The sequence below is a fragment of the Rhinolophus sinicus genome, chromosome 3, assembly GCF_057876585.1.
Source record: "Rhinolophus sinicus isolate RSI-liver-muscle chromosome 3, RSI-T2T, whole genome shotgun sequence".
Taxonomy (NCBI): Eukaryota; Metazoa; Chordata; class Mammalia; order Chiroptera; family Rhinolophidae; genus Rhinolophus; species Rhinolophus sinicus.
Window position 1 is genome coordinate 103,932,798 of NC_142503.1, and position 18,484 is coordinate 103,951,281.

At 40.0% G+C, this 18,484-nt stretch overlaps 1 protein-coding gene and 1 pseudogene across 2 annotated transcripts in view; one reads left to right on the forward strand and one right to left on the reverse strand.

Annotated features, from left to right (window-relative positions):
* The window catches only part of ARIH1 (ariadne RBR E3 ubiquitin protein ligase 1), a 103,432-nt gene extending 85,209 nt beyond the window's left edge, over nucleotides 1-18,223 (reverse strand). Inside the window, exon 1 of one of the 2 annotated variants that reach the window (XM_019735959.3) lies at nucleotides 17,542-18,223. In XM_019735959.3, the coding sequence (XP_019591518.1) occupies nucleotides 17,542-17,901 (360 nt within the window). In that variant the 5' untranslated portion in view covers nucleotides 17,902-18,223. The remainder of the gene's footprint in view (nucleotides 1-17,541) is intronic. The other variant, XM_088796849.1, reaches the window with a different exon arrangement.
* Nucleotides 5,866-6,523, forward strand: LOC109449554 (coiled-coil domain-containing protein 117 pseudogene; annotated as a pseudogene).
* Nucleotides 18,224-18,484: the final 261 nt, after the last annotated feature.

The window sequence follows — 18,484 nt, forward strand, 5'->3', positions numbered from 1 at the left end:
GACTCTCGACCTAGATTATAAAGTACAGAGTTTTATGAAATTGATAAAATGCGAATTAAATGGACAAGTAATCGTCATATACTTAAGAGCTTTATAAATACTTGTCCCACATATGGAAGAAATTTGTAAATACTGATTTAGGTGAAACCTACTGCACTATGCAAAAGGAGGCACCCTATACTCAGTTTGGAGGGCTTTCAAGTTGACTTTTTATTACTCACTAAGCATAACATCATTTTTTTAAAAAACCCTCATGACCGTGGAACTCACATCTAGCCTTCCCACCATACCCCTGTATCTCACCCTTCCTTTACATGGCACCTGTGGGTAGCCAGCCTCCAACGTGGCCCCAGCGATCCCTACCTCCTGGTACTTGTATAGTCACCTCCCACAGTGAATAGAGCTGACTTGAGCAGCCAACAGGACATTGCCAAAATCACAAAATATGCCTTCCAAAGTCTAGGTCACAAAAAACATTATGGAATCTGTCTTGCTCTCTTTGATTACTTGCTTTGGGCGAAGCCAGCTAACATCTAGTGATAAAGACCTGATGAGGCCGCCTACTAACAGCCATATGAGTGAGGCATCTTGAAGGCAGCTCTTCCACCCAAACCAAGCCGGCAGATAAATGCAGCCTCAGTCGACAGGATGACTACAAGCTCCTCAAAGACCCTGGGAGCCAGAAGCACCTAGCTAAGCCACTCAAACTATGAGATAATAAATGTGTGTTATTTTAAATCCCAACAAGCCACTTGGGGTAATTTGTTACAGAGCAACAAATAACTAACCTAAAGGGACTCATCTAAAATCAGAGTCAATTAGCTACAATGAAAGATTATTTTACTACTGTTTTCAGTATACAGAGAAAACTTAAGTACAAGAATTTGGTTTAGTCAAAAAGCCCAACTAAAGTCTGAAAAAAACTGATATAGCAGAAAAAGCCTGTACTTCTAAAAGTCAAAAAGACCCGGTGTTTCAATTTCCTCCACCAGTCTCTAACAGAGAAACTCGAAGTTTCTCTGAGAAACCTATTTCTCAGCCTCTCTAATTTCAATTTACTTATCTATATAATGGAGATAATGCTATTTCCTTGAGATTTCATAACAAATGAATACACAAACACCTAACATATTCCATAAATGTCAGCTATTATTAACACTTCTGTCTGACATAAAAATGAGTAAATTACATCTTTTTTCCCCCTCCAACCTGTTATTTTCCTGCGTCTCAGACAGATCCTTACTCCAATCTTTAAAATGACATACTTTCTAGCTGCACTCCAAGTTCAAAATTGCATGCTCAGTCCACAAAGTGGTTGCTTGCTCCTACAGAATGCAAGCTTCAAAAATTCCCAAGCCATAACCCATAAACTAAGGGTATCCAATGATTTTAAAAATATTTATCGCCCCCTTCCAGGTGGGTCAGAGTAGCTAACAGGTAAGGCAGCATTCCCATCTAGAACTAAAAAAGCCAGATAACATCCAGAAATCATCTGTCTGAAGGCAGCAGAGAGCAGCTGAGCCAACAAGAACTAGAGGAGCTGGTGACCCAACAACAGAAGTGGCTTTCACTCTGGGGTCACTTGCAAATTCTGACAGCAAGTAGGAGACTGAAGATAATCCACCACAGAGGGTGCTAGTGGGAGACAGAACAGTGAGCCCCACCAACAATGATCACATCCTAGTACTTGGAACCTGTGAATGTTATGTTCATGGTAAGAGGGAATTAATGTTGCCGCTTTATCAGCTGACCTTAAAAATAAACATTGTCCTGATTACCTAGGTCACCCCAATGTAATCAAAGGGTCCTTTAAAGTGGAGGAAGAGAGAGAAAGTGGAGGTCAGAGTCAGGGAGATTTGAAGCTGCTATACTGCTGACTTTGAAGATGGAGTGAAAAACCGTAAGCCAAGGAACGCAGGCAGCCCCTTGAAGACAAAAAGGGAACAGATTCTTCCCTAGAGCCTCCAGAAGGAACACAGCCTGCCAACACCTTGATTTTAGCCCAGTGAATTCACTTTGGACTTCTAACTTTCAGAACTGTAAGATAATAAATTTGTATAGTTTTAAGTCAGTAAATTTGAGATAACTTATGGCAACAAAAGGAAACTAATACTGAGACTTGAAGGGGTATCTCAAAGAATGGTCAGTCTTCCCCTTCAGGACATCTGCTGAAACCTGGGATTGTGCGGGCCAAGATGAAAAATCTAAAGGTAAAAAAGCCTCTGAAAGAAAAGCAGAGTGGTGAGTCCAGCAGTCTAGGAAACAAAGGTTAAGGTTTGAGACCCCCTAAAGGAGGGGCTGCTGAGAATACATCAGGTTCTTACCGTGTTTCCCCGAAAATAAGACCTAGCCGGACAATCAGCTCTAATGCGTCTTTTGGAGCAAAAACTAACATAAGACCCAGTCTTATTTTAAGGGTATTATATTATACAATACAATACAATACCGGGTGTAAGTAACATGATATAATATAATATAATACCAGGTCTTATATTAATTTTTGTTCCAAAAGACGCATTAGAGCTGATTATCCAGCTAGGTCTTACTTTCGGGGAAACACAGTAGTTGAAGAATCTGAAGAATCTAAAGAACCGGTGGCAGATTATAGATACGATGAAAATGAACAGGGCTATAACTCAGCCTTATTAGATCAAGGTGACCATTTACCACCAATCAGAAAATGAAAATCCTCTTTGGAGGAATCTATCATTATCCAGAATCTCTAAAATATTTTATACACAATGTATGGTATTGCAATCAAAAGTAAGCCAAATGACAGGAACACAGGACTGAAAACAGAAAGAAAAAAAGGTATGAAGAGACTAACGTAATTTGAATACTGCAGTTAGTTGATAAACTTTTAAGAACATATGATTAACATGCTGGAGAAATAGAGCAAAAGATGGAAAACATAAAAAAGAAATCACCAGAATATTAGCATCTATAAAAAAAGAATTAAATGGAAACTCTAGAATTGAAATATACAACATCTGAAATTGTGAACTAATGAAGAGGTATTCAACAGCAGATGAGACACAGAGAAGACAGATCTGGAGATCCAGCAGATAAATCAACAAAAAATATGCACACTGAACGACAGAGGAAAGAGGATGTAAGAGAAACAAAAAAGTATGGACACATGAAACGTAATAAGCTCTAATAGAGGCATAACGAGAGTCTCGAAAGGAATGGAGATAAAGAAGGCAGAACTGAGGATTTCCAAAACTGATAAAAAAGACATCAGCCCCACATATTCAAAAGGATCTGAAAATCCAGAACAAGATAAACACAAAGAAAATCACTAGACACATTAATAATTTTCTATCAGTCTTTCAAAGACAAAGTAAAACATCTCACAGGCACCCAGACTGAAGACTCATTAGCTTCGTCCCACCACAAACAATGGAATCCAGAAAACCAAAGTATCTTTAAAGTGCTGAAAGAAAACTAACAACCTAAATTTATATACATGATAAAAATATTCTTCAAAAAAGGTGAAATAAAAATATTTATACAAAAACTGTTTACTAATCGCCTTCTAGGTGCCAGGGGTTGCTCTGGGCACTGGGAATACAGCGATACATAAAACAAAGCCGCTGCTCTCATAGAGCTTTCGTCTTTTTCCTTTTTAGTTGGACACAGAGTTTTCACCTTAATGTAAGAACTCTGAATATGAACAAAATGGAGTATATGTCAGGTGGTATCTCTGCTAGCTCCTCCTTGAAAAAATTAAGCTTCCATTCATCGCTCCCCAATTAGTCATATCTTATGATTCATATTTCCTAGTGTTTATTTAAGTACAGAGCTTAATATTTCGGCTAACACCCCCAAAGCATCTAATACAGCTTATATATAAACGTTTCTGATTAATCAGTAACACTTCTTAATTTGTAGTTTATAACCCTTTGCTGATTTATAGTAAACTCATATAGTGTGGTTAGTCACATCTGCTTGCAAGACTACATTATATTTTCTTAACGATTCAAACCATCAGAGCAGTGATTCTCTAACTATTTGGTCTCAGAACCCCTTTTCATCGTAAAAATTATTGAGGATGACAAAGAGTTTTGTTTATGTGAACTATAACTATCAATATTTACGTTAGATATTAAAACTGAGAATTTTAAAAATATTTAAATTCATTAAAAACAATAGTAATAAACTCCATTAATACAAAAACATTTTTATAAAAATAAAGTATACATTCTAAAACAAAAATTTAAAGAGATGAGTGTACTATTTTACATTATTTGAAAAGTCTTTGATACCTAACTAACTAGAAACAGGATTCTCATATCTGTTTCTGCATTAAATCTCTTGGATATGTTGTTTTGTTTAAAGAATAAAGAAAATATGGCCTCACAAAGATACATAGTTGGAAAAAGAAGTACTTCCATAGCCTTTTCAAATAATTAGGGATTCTTTTTGATATTACACCAAAATTCAAAAAGCAGCAGTTTCTTAAAGGCTAGTTACAAGGCAGAATCTGAAACGATATCAAAGAACTTTTCATACTCCTGTTATATTAAAATTCAATGGTTTATATCTTGTGCTTTGAATGGATAATTACCAATGCATGATTGTAAAATATCACAACTGGTCACTGGAAAATTGGTCATTTGGAAAATATTGGTTCATTATATTATGCAGATCGTCTAAATATTAATATAGCTTATTATACAATATCTCATCAGAAGTTTTTAAGTACTAGGAAGCTATACGTTTTCCAAAATTCTAATTTTCATTTAGAAACTTTATAAATTTTATTATTGGCACCAAATATTGTAAGCAGTTTTCCTTGAAATGCCAGGTGTATTTCATTCATTTGAAGAAACATTTACCATATTTATTTGCCATTTGTCGAAATAAGGTTTGTCATTCTTTCATTCATAAAAATGGTGTTCTACCCAACAAGCAGCTTGTTCAGCTCACAAATCACACCACTGTACAAATGCTTTTTTCTGTAACAACCGCTATCCTTGAGTATGCAGCAGTGCTTTATGCATACCTCCAATTTTGCCACATAAGCTATTAAGATATGTACTTAATGGAAAGGATATAAAACTAGTAATTTTTACTGCTTCATCCAGGACAATAAATAAAACTGGTGTTTTTTCGTGTGTGGCAGTGAAGAATACAGTGAATGACTACCAGTATAGTTGGTGCTACTGTTTGATCTGTGCTAAGGTTCCACCCATTGCTTCTGTACCATCAGGACAAATGTCAGCACATTAAAAAAGACAAATAATGTCCTAGTATTGTAAAACAGTTTTACTTTCATGGACCATACTTTGAAAACTACTGTCTTAGAGTGGCTCAATTGTTTTTAACATCACTGTTAGTTTATGTAAAGTGCCAGGGAATACCACGTAGCACATTATAAATGAAGTTTATTACTAACAGGGCCCCCCGCATAAGAGAGGCGGGAGCCTGGGCAGTGAGCTGCTGGCAGTCCCTGTGGCTGCAGCGGTCGGGCCCGGGGACGCGCACGGCCGGGGTCACAGGAGCAACCTCCACATCTCCCGGCCAGGGCTGCGGTCACTCGGCTGGCCCTTCGGCGGCCTCCCGAGTGGCCTCCCTAACCCGGCCTTCCCACCCGGGGCAGACGGCCCCAAGCTCCCGCGGCCAGGATCCCGCGCCACCAGGAGCTGCCCAGGCGGAAGCACCGCATTTCAGTTCCCTGTAAAAGGAAACACAAGCTAAAGCAGGAGGATGACCGTCCAGTAAGAAAAGGCCAACTGAAGCAGGGCTCTGTGCTGGTGCTAATGACTGGACTCCTTATGCACACATATCAGGAGATAGAGGGTCATGGGTAAATCTATGTACTAATGGCCTTTCTGCACCTGGCATGTTAGCTGTCAAGAAATGGATCAGACAACGGTAGAACCACAGTGAGAAGCTGCCAGGAGGCTTCAGGAAATTGAGGACAGGATAACTGATGAAGACGAAGATGAAGCTGACAGAAGTAATAACCATGTCCCCAGTCTTGACCTTTCTGATACCATGAAAACAGGTTTGGAGAGGGAATGTGATAAATCTTTACGAAGGAAATGATGGTGTCCATCAGCCGTGGCGCTTCCATGGAGCTTGTGCCCTGGGAACCTCTCCCTGAACTCCTTTCTGATAAGCCAAAGCCACCACCTAATGGTAAGAGCGACACAGGAGACAGCCAAGCTAAGCATGCCACTGCTGGCACAGCCTTCCCTAGGAGAACTGAGCTGTTCTTGGAACCTCAGCAAACAGGGATACCTATTTACAATAGCTGGGAGACAGGTACTTGCAAACAAATGGGACTCTAGAAACCTGTTTTTATACTAAAGGTATTAAATTTTGGAAGGCTCATGTGTTTAGTTGTGGGCATGCTTATATAGTAGAGGTACTTGAATGTAACGGGTGTAATATTAATAATATCTCTGCCTGCTATGGGGGAATGGCAGACTCTCATTTTGGGTAGCCATGTCTTGTATTCAACTTTCTGCCAAGGAAGCTTTTCTCAAGGGAAAAGCTGTTTTCTAGAGGGATTATTAATGTGAGATTACAGCCTGCAAAGGCAAGTATAGAAGCTTTATGTGTAAGGATGACAAATAATCTGTCACATTGTCTAAACCATTCATATATTTTGGTGAATACTCAGACACTTGAGTTGAAAACCACACATTAAGAAAGGATTCTCCTACTACAACCTTTCCTTGACAGTTGAGTCATAACTTCATCTGTAGCTATGAGCTCTGTTTACAGTGGTAAGTATTTATGATTGGGGACAAGGAGGGAAGAAAGCAGTAGCTTAAGCCTATTGCTAAGAAATTTAAGAGGCTCTGAAACTTGCATATTATCAATTCAGTGTAGTCATACTGATTAAATAGCCAGTAGCATTGCGGCTCACCTCTCTGCCTCTGAAAATGCAATGAAAATACAAAGAAAAGCGTTTTCCTTTGAGGCTTTTCTTGCCTTGTGCTACTGTTGCTCCTTTGTTTCCCTTGCATAATTGATAAGCCCAGGTACTCTAATGTTTATAACTTAATTAACTGTGAGTGACATTTTAAAAGATTCTGAGGTGACCCACATGCATCCATTAGGTAATCCCGAGGAAGTGCCGTCAGCTAAGCCCAGCATCGATAACTTCTGTAGTTACAAAAAGGTTGTACCTGTATCAGGTACAAGTTGAGTTTTTAATGTTAATTTAGAAAGCAATGACGGAATAATTAACTGAGAACACATGAGCAGGCGACATTGAGATTTACTGAAATAGCCAATTTATTTGCCTGGTGCTTCAACTGTTGTGTAGTAGCCTAAAGTTAGTAGAGAATAGCTTCCTGCTAGCAGGATATCTTCATTGAGGACCTAAACCAGCTGAAGGTGTCATTTGGGGAGCACCAGGATTGAAGTTTTTATTTCTCAGGAAGAACTCTTCTGTGTGGCAAGGACTCGGCAGTGCAAAGTAAAATGACAATTCTTTAGTGCTACAGAACATCCCCTGTAACTTATTAAATGAGTGTAATAGTGTAATACCGGCCTTTTCATCACACAACAAGAGACCATCCCAGTTCTTTTTGTTTTCTGGGTTTCCTCCCCCTTTGTAGGAATCAGATAGATACCTTGCGTAGGGGGGGAAAAATGGTTTATGTCAAGTAGAGGTAACTTTTTAGAAACTAACTGCCAAGCATTTTCTAGACCTAGGCTGAAATCCCTCCCCATTACAGATGGCATAGAAGTCACAAGTCTGTTAACTGGGCTGTTTCTGCTCTTGCCTTTCGTTCCTGCTTTCTCTATTTCTGTCTGGATAGTCAGGAAAAGATTTAATTGTTTAATATTTAAACAAAATATTTAATGTCTACACAGTAAAATTATTCGAACTTCAAACCAGTATTAAAACCAGTTGGAAACCAGTTAAGTTTCTTAATCTCAGATTCAGAGATGAGTAAACTGTATTCTGTTGAAATCTGCAAGTGTTTGCTTCATGCCATTTTAGAAACTCCTGCCTTTAGATCATTTTTAATGAGACCAACTCTCAAAGTTTGTAGCCTTGAAGAAATCTTCATGCTAAAAAATTTGTTCTAGTATAACAAAAAAACATGAAGTGACTGCCCAGAATTTAGAGTTAGTCCTAGTGTTCGGGTGGAAGGGGAGGTGACAGCTTTCCCAAGAACCCAGACACAATGATTGTCTCCTATAGGAATTGTTGGGCAGGCCTCTGATCAAAGGTCTGTACAATGAAAAGGAAAGACAAGCCCCCAAATACGGCTCTGATACCATTGGTAAAGAGGAGAGAATTAGGATCCTGTTGACTAAAATCCAAACAGAACTTGTTTTGTAAAGCTTCCTGACATGACAATTATTTCTAAAGGAAAATGGTATTTAATGCTCTTTTTAAACTTCTTGCATATGTTTGTACAAAAACTGTCTTCTTCATCCCTGTGCTGCGTATCCACGTGCGCCGACTCCAGTCCCCACATCTCGGCTTTGTTTTTCATTTGTAGCTAAGGCTTTGTGCTTTTGCCTTAAGGTTTCCCTAGAGGAATAATAGGTCTTTTCAGTTTGTACAGCTTTTGCAGCATGGATCAAACACTGACTGGCTTTCTATGCTAAGTATGAAGAGAAAAAATTATCTAAAGCAGGTGAGCTTTAATGAACAAATACATATTTCCTCTGAGTTTGAGCTGGTTTTTTGTTGTTAAAATGAAGAAAGGAAGTCCACGTCTCATAAATACCAATCAGTCAACTTTTAAAACAAAACGAAACTACTCATTCTAGAAAAGGTGCAAATGTAAATTTTAAAAAAATAACTAGAACCATGAGAAGAATGTTTACTGGCAAATTCATTAATTATTTTGGATCTGGACCTTGGTTTTGTTTTCAATAGTGATAAGAATGGTGCAGTACTAGGAAAGTTCTGGAAAATGCTGTCAATTTTACTCTAAAATGAGAATGTGGTGTTTCTGTATTTTATTGTTTTCAGTAAAACTTCATAACTGAAAATAAACAAACAGGTCACAATTACGTTCAAAGGCCTTAAAAAGTTTGTCCTCTTGAAATTTAAACACTTTTCTGTTGTCATCTTCTTATACTATTACTGTGGCATTGTCTAGAAATAAAATAATTTATTAGTGCCAGAGGAAAATTTTGTCCGCCTCCCTTTAGTTTACAGATAAGGAAAACAAAGCGGCAAGCATTTACTAGACAAGGACAAACTTCAGCAAGTATTTACTGACTCTCTACTATGTCAGGCAGTTCGGGTGCCACGTGCTGTGGATGAAGACTCCGCTCTCACCCCTCACAGCCCTCATGTCCAGCTAGCGAGAGACATTTAGGCACTGGGATGGCTACAGTACAACCTCAAACACTGTATGAAATACTATGCAAACATAGATAAGGAAGCATTGGAAAGGTAGAGGAGAGGGACCTAGAAAAAGACATGGTAATATCTGAGCAGGGTCTGCATAGGAGTACATGAGCAGTTAGAAAGAGAATATTACAAGAAGGGCCAGCTTGAACAAAAATTGGAAAACATAAAGGTGTATTATATATGAAGGAATTATAAGTAGTGCAATGAGGGTGGTGGGAGAACTCCGAATAGCAGCAAATAAAACTGAAAACATTAGCTAACATCAAGATGGGGAAGCCATGAATGCCCTGTTAAGGAATCTGGACTAGACTTAATAATAGTTTCAAAGGAGATAACAAAGCAAGCCTGGGGAGAAGTGCCTGGGATTATAGCTATTCTTAGCATTGTCTAAACAAATGTTTTAGTACTAAGGAAATGTTACCTAATACTTCATTATCTGCTGTACTTTCTGCCAAAATGTATTAAGTGTCAGGTCAATTGTGACACTTCTTTTAAGTGGAACACAGCGAAAAGGAAAAATGCTACTGAACAATGTTTATAGCTTTTTAAAAATTACATGGGAAAACTCCCAGCACAGTATTTGGCATTTCTCGTTTAAATCCTCACAACCTATTGGCCTTAATACCAGCATTCTCATTTTTAAAAATTAAAATAAGTCGGGCTCTAAAAAGTTAACCTGCCACAGCAATGAGGATCAGTGAGATCAATCAGAATTTTTAAGCTGCCTCTGGGACACCAAACTACCACTCAGGCATCTACTATGTACCACAATACATCAAAAAATGTGACATTATTCAAGATCAAACCCATGACCACGTATCACTGGGTGAATGAGAATTTGGGAAGACAGCAAAAATTTAGGAAGAAACTTAAATTATATATGACTATAGAAATCTATGGACTCTATAAAATGTGTTGTTCTTTTGGAATTGAAGATTCAACATTGGCCCACATTTTAATTAGTTTTGGCAGTTTTGTTTTGCTTCATTTTAAATACATTCAGCTTTTTAAAACACTGAAAACAAGGCAAGGACTTCCACCACTATCTCTATGGGCCCCAAAGGAGCTGGTCATCCCAGATTAGAAGTCTGATTATAGATCATTCTCTCACCTAGTAAGTGATTTTCAAATGTCACCCTAAATAAATTTTCATCCTTCTGCTTATCCCACTATTTAAAGGGAATAATGAAGCTATTTATAAAAGTACATGGTAACATAATGTCAAGATCAAAGGATGACATGTGTGTGTATAGTTAAAGTCCAAGCAAAGTTAAGGGCCTGTGATAAGATGCCTATTAAAAGACAATACCTAATGTTAAACAGAGAACTAGGCATCGTGCATAATTAAAGATATAGGTTCATTGTCATGAAAGAAATGGAGAAAGGGGGACTGATGATTAACTTCAGGAAGAAAAGTTTTCATTCAAGCTTCCAAAACAATAATTACGTTTTTAAAAAAGTGTTTTTTTCATCCAAAGGGCCACCCTAGGAACAATGTGTATAAGTGAACATACAAGCATTTTTAATTCCATTTAAAAAAAAAATCAAGAGTTAAACATTAGAATGAGCAATATTACAAAACAGCTCACTGTTATTTATTTTTAGTTAAGCAGAGAGTGGAATGTTACACAAAGGATTCTTTAGAGACATTAGGCAAGAACAGGGCTGTGCATTAAAATAATCCAAGGAAGGGAAGATTTTCGTTCAATGACTGCCTGGTCCAATCTCCCAGGGACCATTTTTAGTTTGGGGTGGGACCAATGTGCCTGTATCTTTAAAAATCCTCAGGTAAAGTAATCTGAATAAGAAGACTGTGTCAACTGAACATATTGGTTGTGATATTATGCTCTAGTTTTGCAAGACGTTACCACTGCAGAAAAATCAGTCAAGGATATGTGGGACCTCTCTGCATTATTTCTTGCAACTGCATGTCAATCTCTAATTATTTCAAAGCAAAAAGTTTGATGAAAAAAATCCCCAGGTAATTCTGCTATGTAGCTAAAGTTAAAAAAAAAAAAAAAAAAAAAAAATCAGTGGACTGAAGAATCTCAAATTTCTGCCAAATCTAACAGACTGCAAGCTATTGTTTAATCTGAGCCACTGAAAGGTAATTAGGAATGCTTATCATTTAAAGGGATAATAGTGCTTTGCAAAGCCAAATACAAATAATTTATGGTTAATCCAAAATAAAAAATCCAAACTACTATGCCCTCCCATTAGTATAGAAATTGACTGGATAGATAAGCATCACACAATAGTTGTCATTCATCTCTCGACTGAGCCAGGTATACATATATTAAGGTGGCACCAAGAACTCCTCCCTCCAGGTCTTCACACTTTTGAGTAATCCCCTCCTCTTGAGTATGAGCTGGATTCAGTTACTCACGACAAGTACAATATGGCAAAGTGATGGGATGTCACTTCTGAGATGAGGTTATAAAAAGACTGTTGCTTCCATCTCGGGGGCTCTTAAGACTCCTTGCTCTGAAGGAAATAAGCTACTGTGTTATAAGTCACTTTATGGAGAAGCCCTCATGGCAAAGACCTGATGTCTCTGGCCAACAACCAGCCAGTGAAAAACTGAGGCCTGCCAACAGCCACAGAAGTGATCTTGGAAGGGGATCCTCCCCCAGTCAAGCCTTGAGAACTGCAATCCTCCTTGATACCTTGGTTGTAGCCTCATATGAAGAGACCCTGAGTCAGAGGCATCCAGCTAAGCTGCACCCAGAATCATGACCCATAGAAACTGTGAACAATGTTTGTTGTTTTTAAGCCACTAAATTGTGGGGTAATACAGGGCTAGAGAACTCATTCATGTATCTACCACAGGTCAAACTCAAAAAAAGGAACATAATCTGATGACTTCTGCCTACCTTTCTTCACAGTATCAAACGTCCAAGCTTCTACAACATCGTCAGCAACCATTAACCAGCGCTTTTGCTTTAGCTGACCTCACCATTAGCCAGTCACTTTCATTCTCGCTTCATTCAATTTCTTAGCATGGCTTCCTATTCCTCTTTTCTATCCATCCAAATCCTAGCCATCTTCCAGATCTGAATACCTATTACTATCCACTTAGCATCTGGCTAAACTACTTAGTGACCTAATAACTCTTGAGTGTCTAAATTCAAAGAGATCATGAACTACTTCAGAACAAATCTTCTCCTATTCTCATCACTACCGAGTGCAGTACTGAGCACTGTTTACAGTATTCAGGACTTAATACGCCTTCCAGTGTACTAAATAAACACCTGCTTTTGTTTTTTTAAAAAAACAAACAAACAAAAAAAACAAGGAGTGGGGAAGACTGGAAGGAAAATAAAAGCTTTCCAATAGAGAATGCGAGATGTCACTAGTTTGGTTTGCACATTTGAAATAACTGAGTAAAGACCACCTTATCTGAAGGATAGCAGCAATGATGATAAATCCCTTTCAACTCCATGATTAACCTAGTAAATGTTGTCCAGGACTCTTGAAATTTTTTATTAGTTTCTTAAACAACTTGCCTTCCACCATGAATCCACCTCTATAGTAATTTGCAACTAGTTATAACACGTGGAGAAATACTGCTGCTAAATTTTAACTATATCAGTGGTTCTCAAACTTTAGGTTGCATCAGCAGACTGCTGGACCCCACCCCGAGTTTCCGATTCCTAGGACTGCTGCATGAAGCTTACAGCTTAAGGAGATCAGCTGGGAAAAGATAAAACTTCAAGAGGAGTAAACCGTACCAAAACCTTAACAGCTTCAAAACACACATTGCCATTCTCAGTCTCTCTCTCTCCCCTTCCTCTCCCTCTCCCTCTCTCATCCACCCCCCACACTCCACCCAAACAATTGTTCATCTTGATATGCACACTAAAATTCAATTTCTTGGAAACAATGAGCACTCCAATTAAGGATGTTAAACAAACAAGGCATTAATGTAAAAGCATCTATCTTGCCAGTTAGAGGAAAAACCAGGACTAGAACTGACTCCCACCCAGTGCGCAATAAGCTGGAATACACTGCCTCTCAATTTATGCTTGAAACCTCACCTTAGAAGTTCTTTAAATGTTTTAATTAAACAAATAGGTGAAATAAAAGTAAAAATTTCAAATCAACAGCCAACAGAAAATGTCCCCCACTAAGGGTTAGATACTACTGTGGTCTTTAAAACAGGTTACTTAGCATAGCCAATCTTGTAATAGCACCACACGCACCTCTCTGTACCTCCTCTGACCGTTGACATCCAACAGCCCCATGGCCCCTCCCTCAGCACACCCTTTAAACGAAGTACTCCTAAAAGTTACTTGCCCTCACTCTACCTACCCATTCTCCCTGAGAGTCAAAAATCATGACAGTGCATGAACTATGAGTATTCTAGTGGTTCAGAACTATCACTGGAGTGGCTAAAAATATACAAATGTTCAGGCTCCAACCCAGACTTAACTAACGAATAACAATCTCTGGGAATGGAGCCCAAGAACCTCTATATGCTCCTAAGGCAAAAACTATGCCTTCTATTTAACAGGGTAACTGGAACACAAGGCAGTGCTCGCTTCGGCAGCACATACACTAACTGGAACAGAAGGCACAACCAACATTTGCTGAAAGGTGTTGTGGAAACACAAAATGGCAAGTTTGAACATCCCTCAATTGCAGAATTGCCTAGTGTTTAATAAATTACCTAACTATTTAGGCAATTATATTAGAAAACTACTTTTAATGTTAGCAACACGAGCTAAGTAAATATAGTTGGTTGAGTAAGTTAAGGGCTTTAAGCACTTCTCTATCATTGGTATAGGTTAAAGCTAAAGAAAATCCCTGCTCTTTTCTTAAAAGTTCAAAAGATAAGCTAGGGTAGCCACAGAGGATTAAAATAAAACAAGACCAATTTAAACTATAACAAGAAAGTTACAGAAAACCAAGAGTTTTCTAAAAGAAAAAGTGCTGACTTATTTGACTGAAGACTAGAACATGCAGATACCATATTTCCCCCAAAATAAGACCGGATCTTAAATTAATTTTTGCTCCAAAAGACGGATTAGGGCTTATGTTCAGGGGATGTCATCCTTAAAAATCATGCTAGGGCTTATTTTCCGGTTATGTCTTATTTTCAGGGAAACACGGTATCTACAAATAACTGTATTTATCTGTTGTTGCCCAGAACTACTCTCTGAGAAAAGTGTAATCAAATTCCCAAGGGAAGATCAACTTGGAGATCTTTTTACATTTCAATCTTTTTCTCCTGCAAATTTATTTTCAAATTCACTAATAACGTACCTGATTTCATGTTGAAACGTAGCACTGGGGAGCAGGGGATTAATTTTTTAAGATTTAACAGTGAGCTGTCTATTGTGAACTAAGTAAAACAACAGTTTTTCACTTGACAAACTTAAAACTTATTCTCACATTAAACATGAGTTTTTTTAATTGAAAAATCTAGACTGATATTTAAAGCCTCTGAATACAAAGAGGTCCTATAAACCAATAAAAGGTAAATATCCCCAAAGGGGATAATGTGAGCAAATGTAAAGGGCAATTTACAAAAGAAATCTCAATGCGCAATAAACATGTTGAAACTTCAACCTCATTTTTTTTTTTAAACAAATTATAATTTACACCAATCAAGCACCAACTGGTGGGAGAAAACTAGGGTAACCTTTCTGAAAGCAATGTGGTAATGTTTTGCCTTGAAAATAAGCAAATCCTCTGACTCAGCAATTCAATTTATCCTAAGAAAATAAAGTAAGAAAACATTCAAAGATTTATCTATGAGTGTACTCCGAATGAGGTTTATAAAAGCCAGAAACTGGAAAAAAAGGTCAATAATAAGAGATTGATTAAATAATTTAGTTTAGATCTGCGATCACGTAAGCACCTAAAAAATATTTACTGAAAGGAGAAAGTTGTTGAGATTCCTCTGCTTTTTTCCTACTGAAAACATAAACAGAACCCACAGTATAAATCTGTTATTAAAAATATGTATAGCTTACAAAGAGAGTCTAGAAAGAACTACAGATCAAATTTTGGCATACCTCTCTAAGTGGCAGACTTATTTTGTCTCTTTTTTCCTGGCCTAATCAGTTTTTTCTTACCTGTGTAACTTTCTATGTTTAAATCTATTAACATAAATAACCAATAATGTTACCAGAGCCTAGTTTAGATAAGTATACCATTTGGAGAAAAGGTCTGGGATAAATCCTATCCTTTGATTTACTGATATTCCTAAATATGAACTTTTATCAAGGGATAGAAATTTATATATTCAGGAATTCTATTTAGAAAGCATCCTTAACAAAGACTAGAAAAATATGTTTTCAAAAATCAGGCGTGGAAACATGGTCAAAGTAGGACACCCCAAAAAAATCCCTAGTATTTTGTAGGTCTTTTTAGTTCAGTTCATCCATGCTTATTTTCTCTTCCCCAAACTAAGAAAGAATGATGTCATATGCATTAGCTACATCTCTGTTCTAGAAGTGACATAAAGAACTTGTAAGGTTTAGCCTCAGTAATCAAAACACACCGAAGAGCTGAGGAAGTTGGTTGAGATTTAACTACATGAAAACAGGCCATAAAAGATTAAAAAAAAAAGAACAAATGAAGAAACAAAGAAAAAAAAAGACCGTAAGTTAAAAAGTTAAATAATAAATATTCATGAGTTTTTTTGAAGCTAATTGAAATGTCAACAAGCTGGGTAATAAGTTTGAAAATACCAGATTTTATACAGTTGCAAATAAATGGAAAGAATTCAACATTTTACTGTGAATTCTTTTAATGAAGTTTCCTCCAAAAAAGAAAATTTTCTCAATTTAGTGGCCTAAAAAGTCAACTGTCATATTTTGGGGATCAGAAAAACAACAGTAAAACTTATCTTTCTTCTACAACTCTTCAATATCCTCCTTAGACTGCACTACCTATATGAAAGTTTGATATTTCCACTGTTTACCACCAGATAGCACAGATTTTTTTTGTTTACTATTATTAAAACACTGGCTTCAAATGGGCCTAAATATATGCTTTAATTTTCAAAACAAAGTTTTGCTTGCTGGCCAATACTGTAAAAATCTGTTAATCGTGCAAACTCAATGACTAGGCAGTGACATACTGCTAATTTGCCAATAAATATCAGTCAACCAATTTTAACAAAAAAATGTAATGACTGACATACAAAACAGCAATCGTAACTTGCTGCTCATGTCTATTAGTTGCCTTCCAAGTAACTACTGTTATCTAAAGTTGCAGTGAATTGACTTTATTTTTATTCCATCGTATACCTGACCCCTCATAACTGTTTTTTCCAGATAAAAACTTTTTTATTTCCTAAAGCTCAAACATGCAAAATCTGACCCACAAGAAGGTTAAATAAAATGCGGTTTATCAACTTAAACCAAGTCTAATTTACTGACCACAAAATAGAAATAACCAGAGAAAGGAGTCCAGAAGCAAAAAGTCTCCTTTCTCACAATAGAGTCTTCTCCAGTATTAGTCAATTAACACTGCGTTTTGTTGTTTTAGCTGCACGGATGGGTATACAATCTGCAGTAACTCTTCCAACAGCTTCAAGTCATATGCTACTACTGGGAAAAGTATCAGTTAGGTCCCAAACAGCAAAGATGCAGGCAGAAGCCTCACCATCGGAAAAGAAGGCCCATCAGCACCTCTTCCGAGAAATAGTTCCCTTCCCCCACCTTTAAGTAGGCACTTAAGACTGCCAAGCAGATCCATTTCTTTATTAACGGGTGCCCACTTGGGGCAACCGTACACCAAGCTGCTCTTAGGCCTACTCTAACCCCTTCCAAAAGTGCTCAAGTGAGACTGAACGCGGGGTAACCCTCTTAGGAGCCCACTTCTTCCTGCTCTTCTCCAACCGCCCCCCCTTCGCTCCGCCCCGCCCATGTAGGCGCTCCGCCGGCCAGAGGAAGGACACCGAGCCCAGGGACAGGCAGGAATTGCCCGCAAGAGAAGTCTCAGGCGGCCGGAGGCCCCCGCCATAGCAGGACTTGGAAAGCACCGCCCCCGGCGCACCTCCCCACAGCCGGCTAACCGGCGAATGTCTGCTTTCGACACCCTCTACATCCAGCAGAGGCAGCGGAGGAGACAGGGCCGGGAGGCACCGGGCTGGGCTGCGCACCAGGCCCAGGCCTGCCCCTCGGGGCCGCCCGAATCTGCTCCCCGGTCAGGCCCGGTCAAGCCAGCACAGCGGCCACCCTCACCTGGATGACCTCGTTGACCTCCCGAATACATTCCACCATGTGCTGCAGAATCTGCTCGGCCGTGAGCACCTCGTAGCGGTAATCCTCGTCCTGCTCGTGTCCCTGCCCGCCGCCGCCGCCACCGCCGCCGCCGCCGCCGGGCCCCAGAGCGCTGCCGCCGCCGCCACCCGTCTCCACGCACAGCAGTCCGTCCCGCTCCCCGCCGACGCCCAGCCCGGGCTCCACCAGCTCCACCTCGCCCAGATCCAGGTTATCATCGTCCGGCTCGTCCTCGTCCTCGTCCTCCTCCGCGCCGCTGTCCTCCTCGCTGCACTCTTCGTCCTCGTCGAACTCGTAGTTGTAGCCCTCGTCCGAGTCCATGGTGCGACGCACGGGGGCCCGGCGGACGCTGGCCCTGAGGCGGGGAGAGGGCGGGGACGCCGAGGCCCCGGCTCTCGCTCCGGCTCCGGCTGATGTCCGGACGCAGGCCTGGCTCCGGCCCCGTGGGCCGCGGCTCCTCCCCGGGCGCGGCGGTTGGCAGTTGGCGGCTGGCGGCGGCGGGGAGGGCACGGAGGAGGGAGGGAGGGAGCGAGGGGGCCGCTCGCCGCCCGCCTCAGTCAGACGCGGCTTCGCTCCGGCCTCCAAGAGAAAACAGTCCCCAGCGCCACCTCCACCGCCGCGGCTACCGCTACTGAGCCAACAAAGGGGCGTGCGTCACCGCGTCGCGCTGCGTCGCGCGTCACTCCTCTTGGCGTCACCGCGCCCCGCCCCGCCCCGCCGCCCCTGCGTGGAGTTCGGGGAGACCCCACGGCCCGGCCTGGCCTTGGGAGCGGGGCACCGCCGGGGTCGGCCTGTTGGTTCCGACTGTGGTGTCTCTGTGGGCCGAGACCAGGGCTCCTCGTCCCCACGAGAGGGGCCTCGGGACCGCCCAGGTGGTGGTTTTTGCCGCAGGCCGTAGGGATCC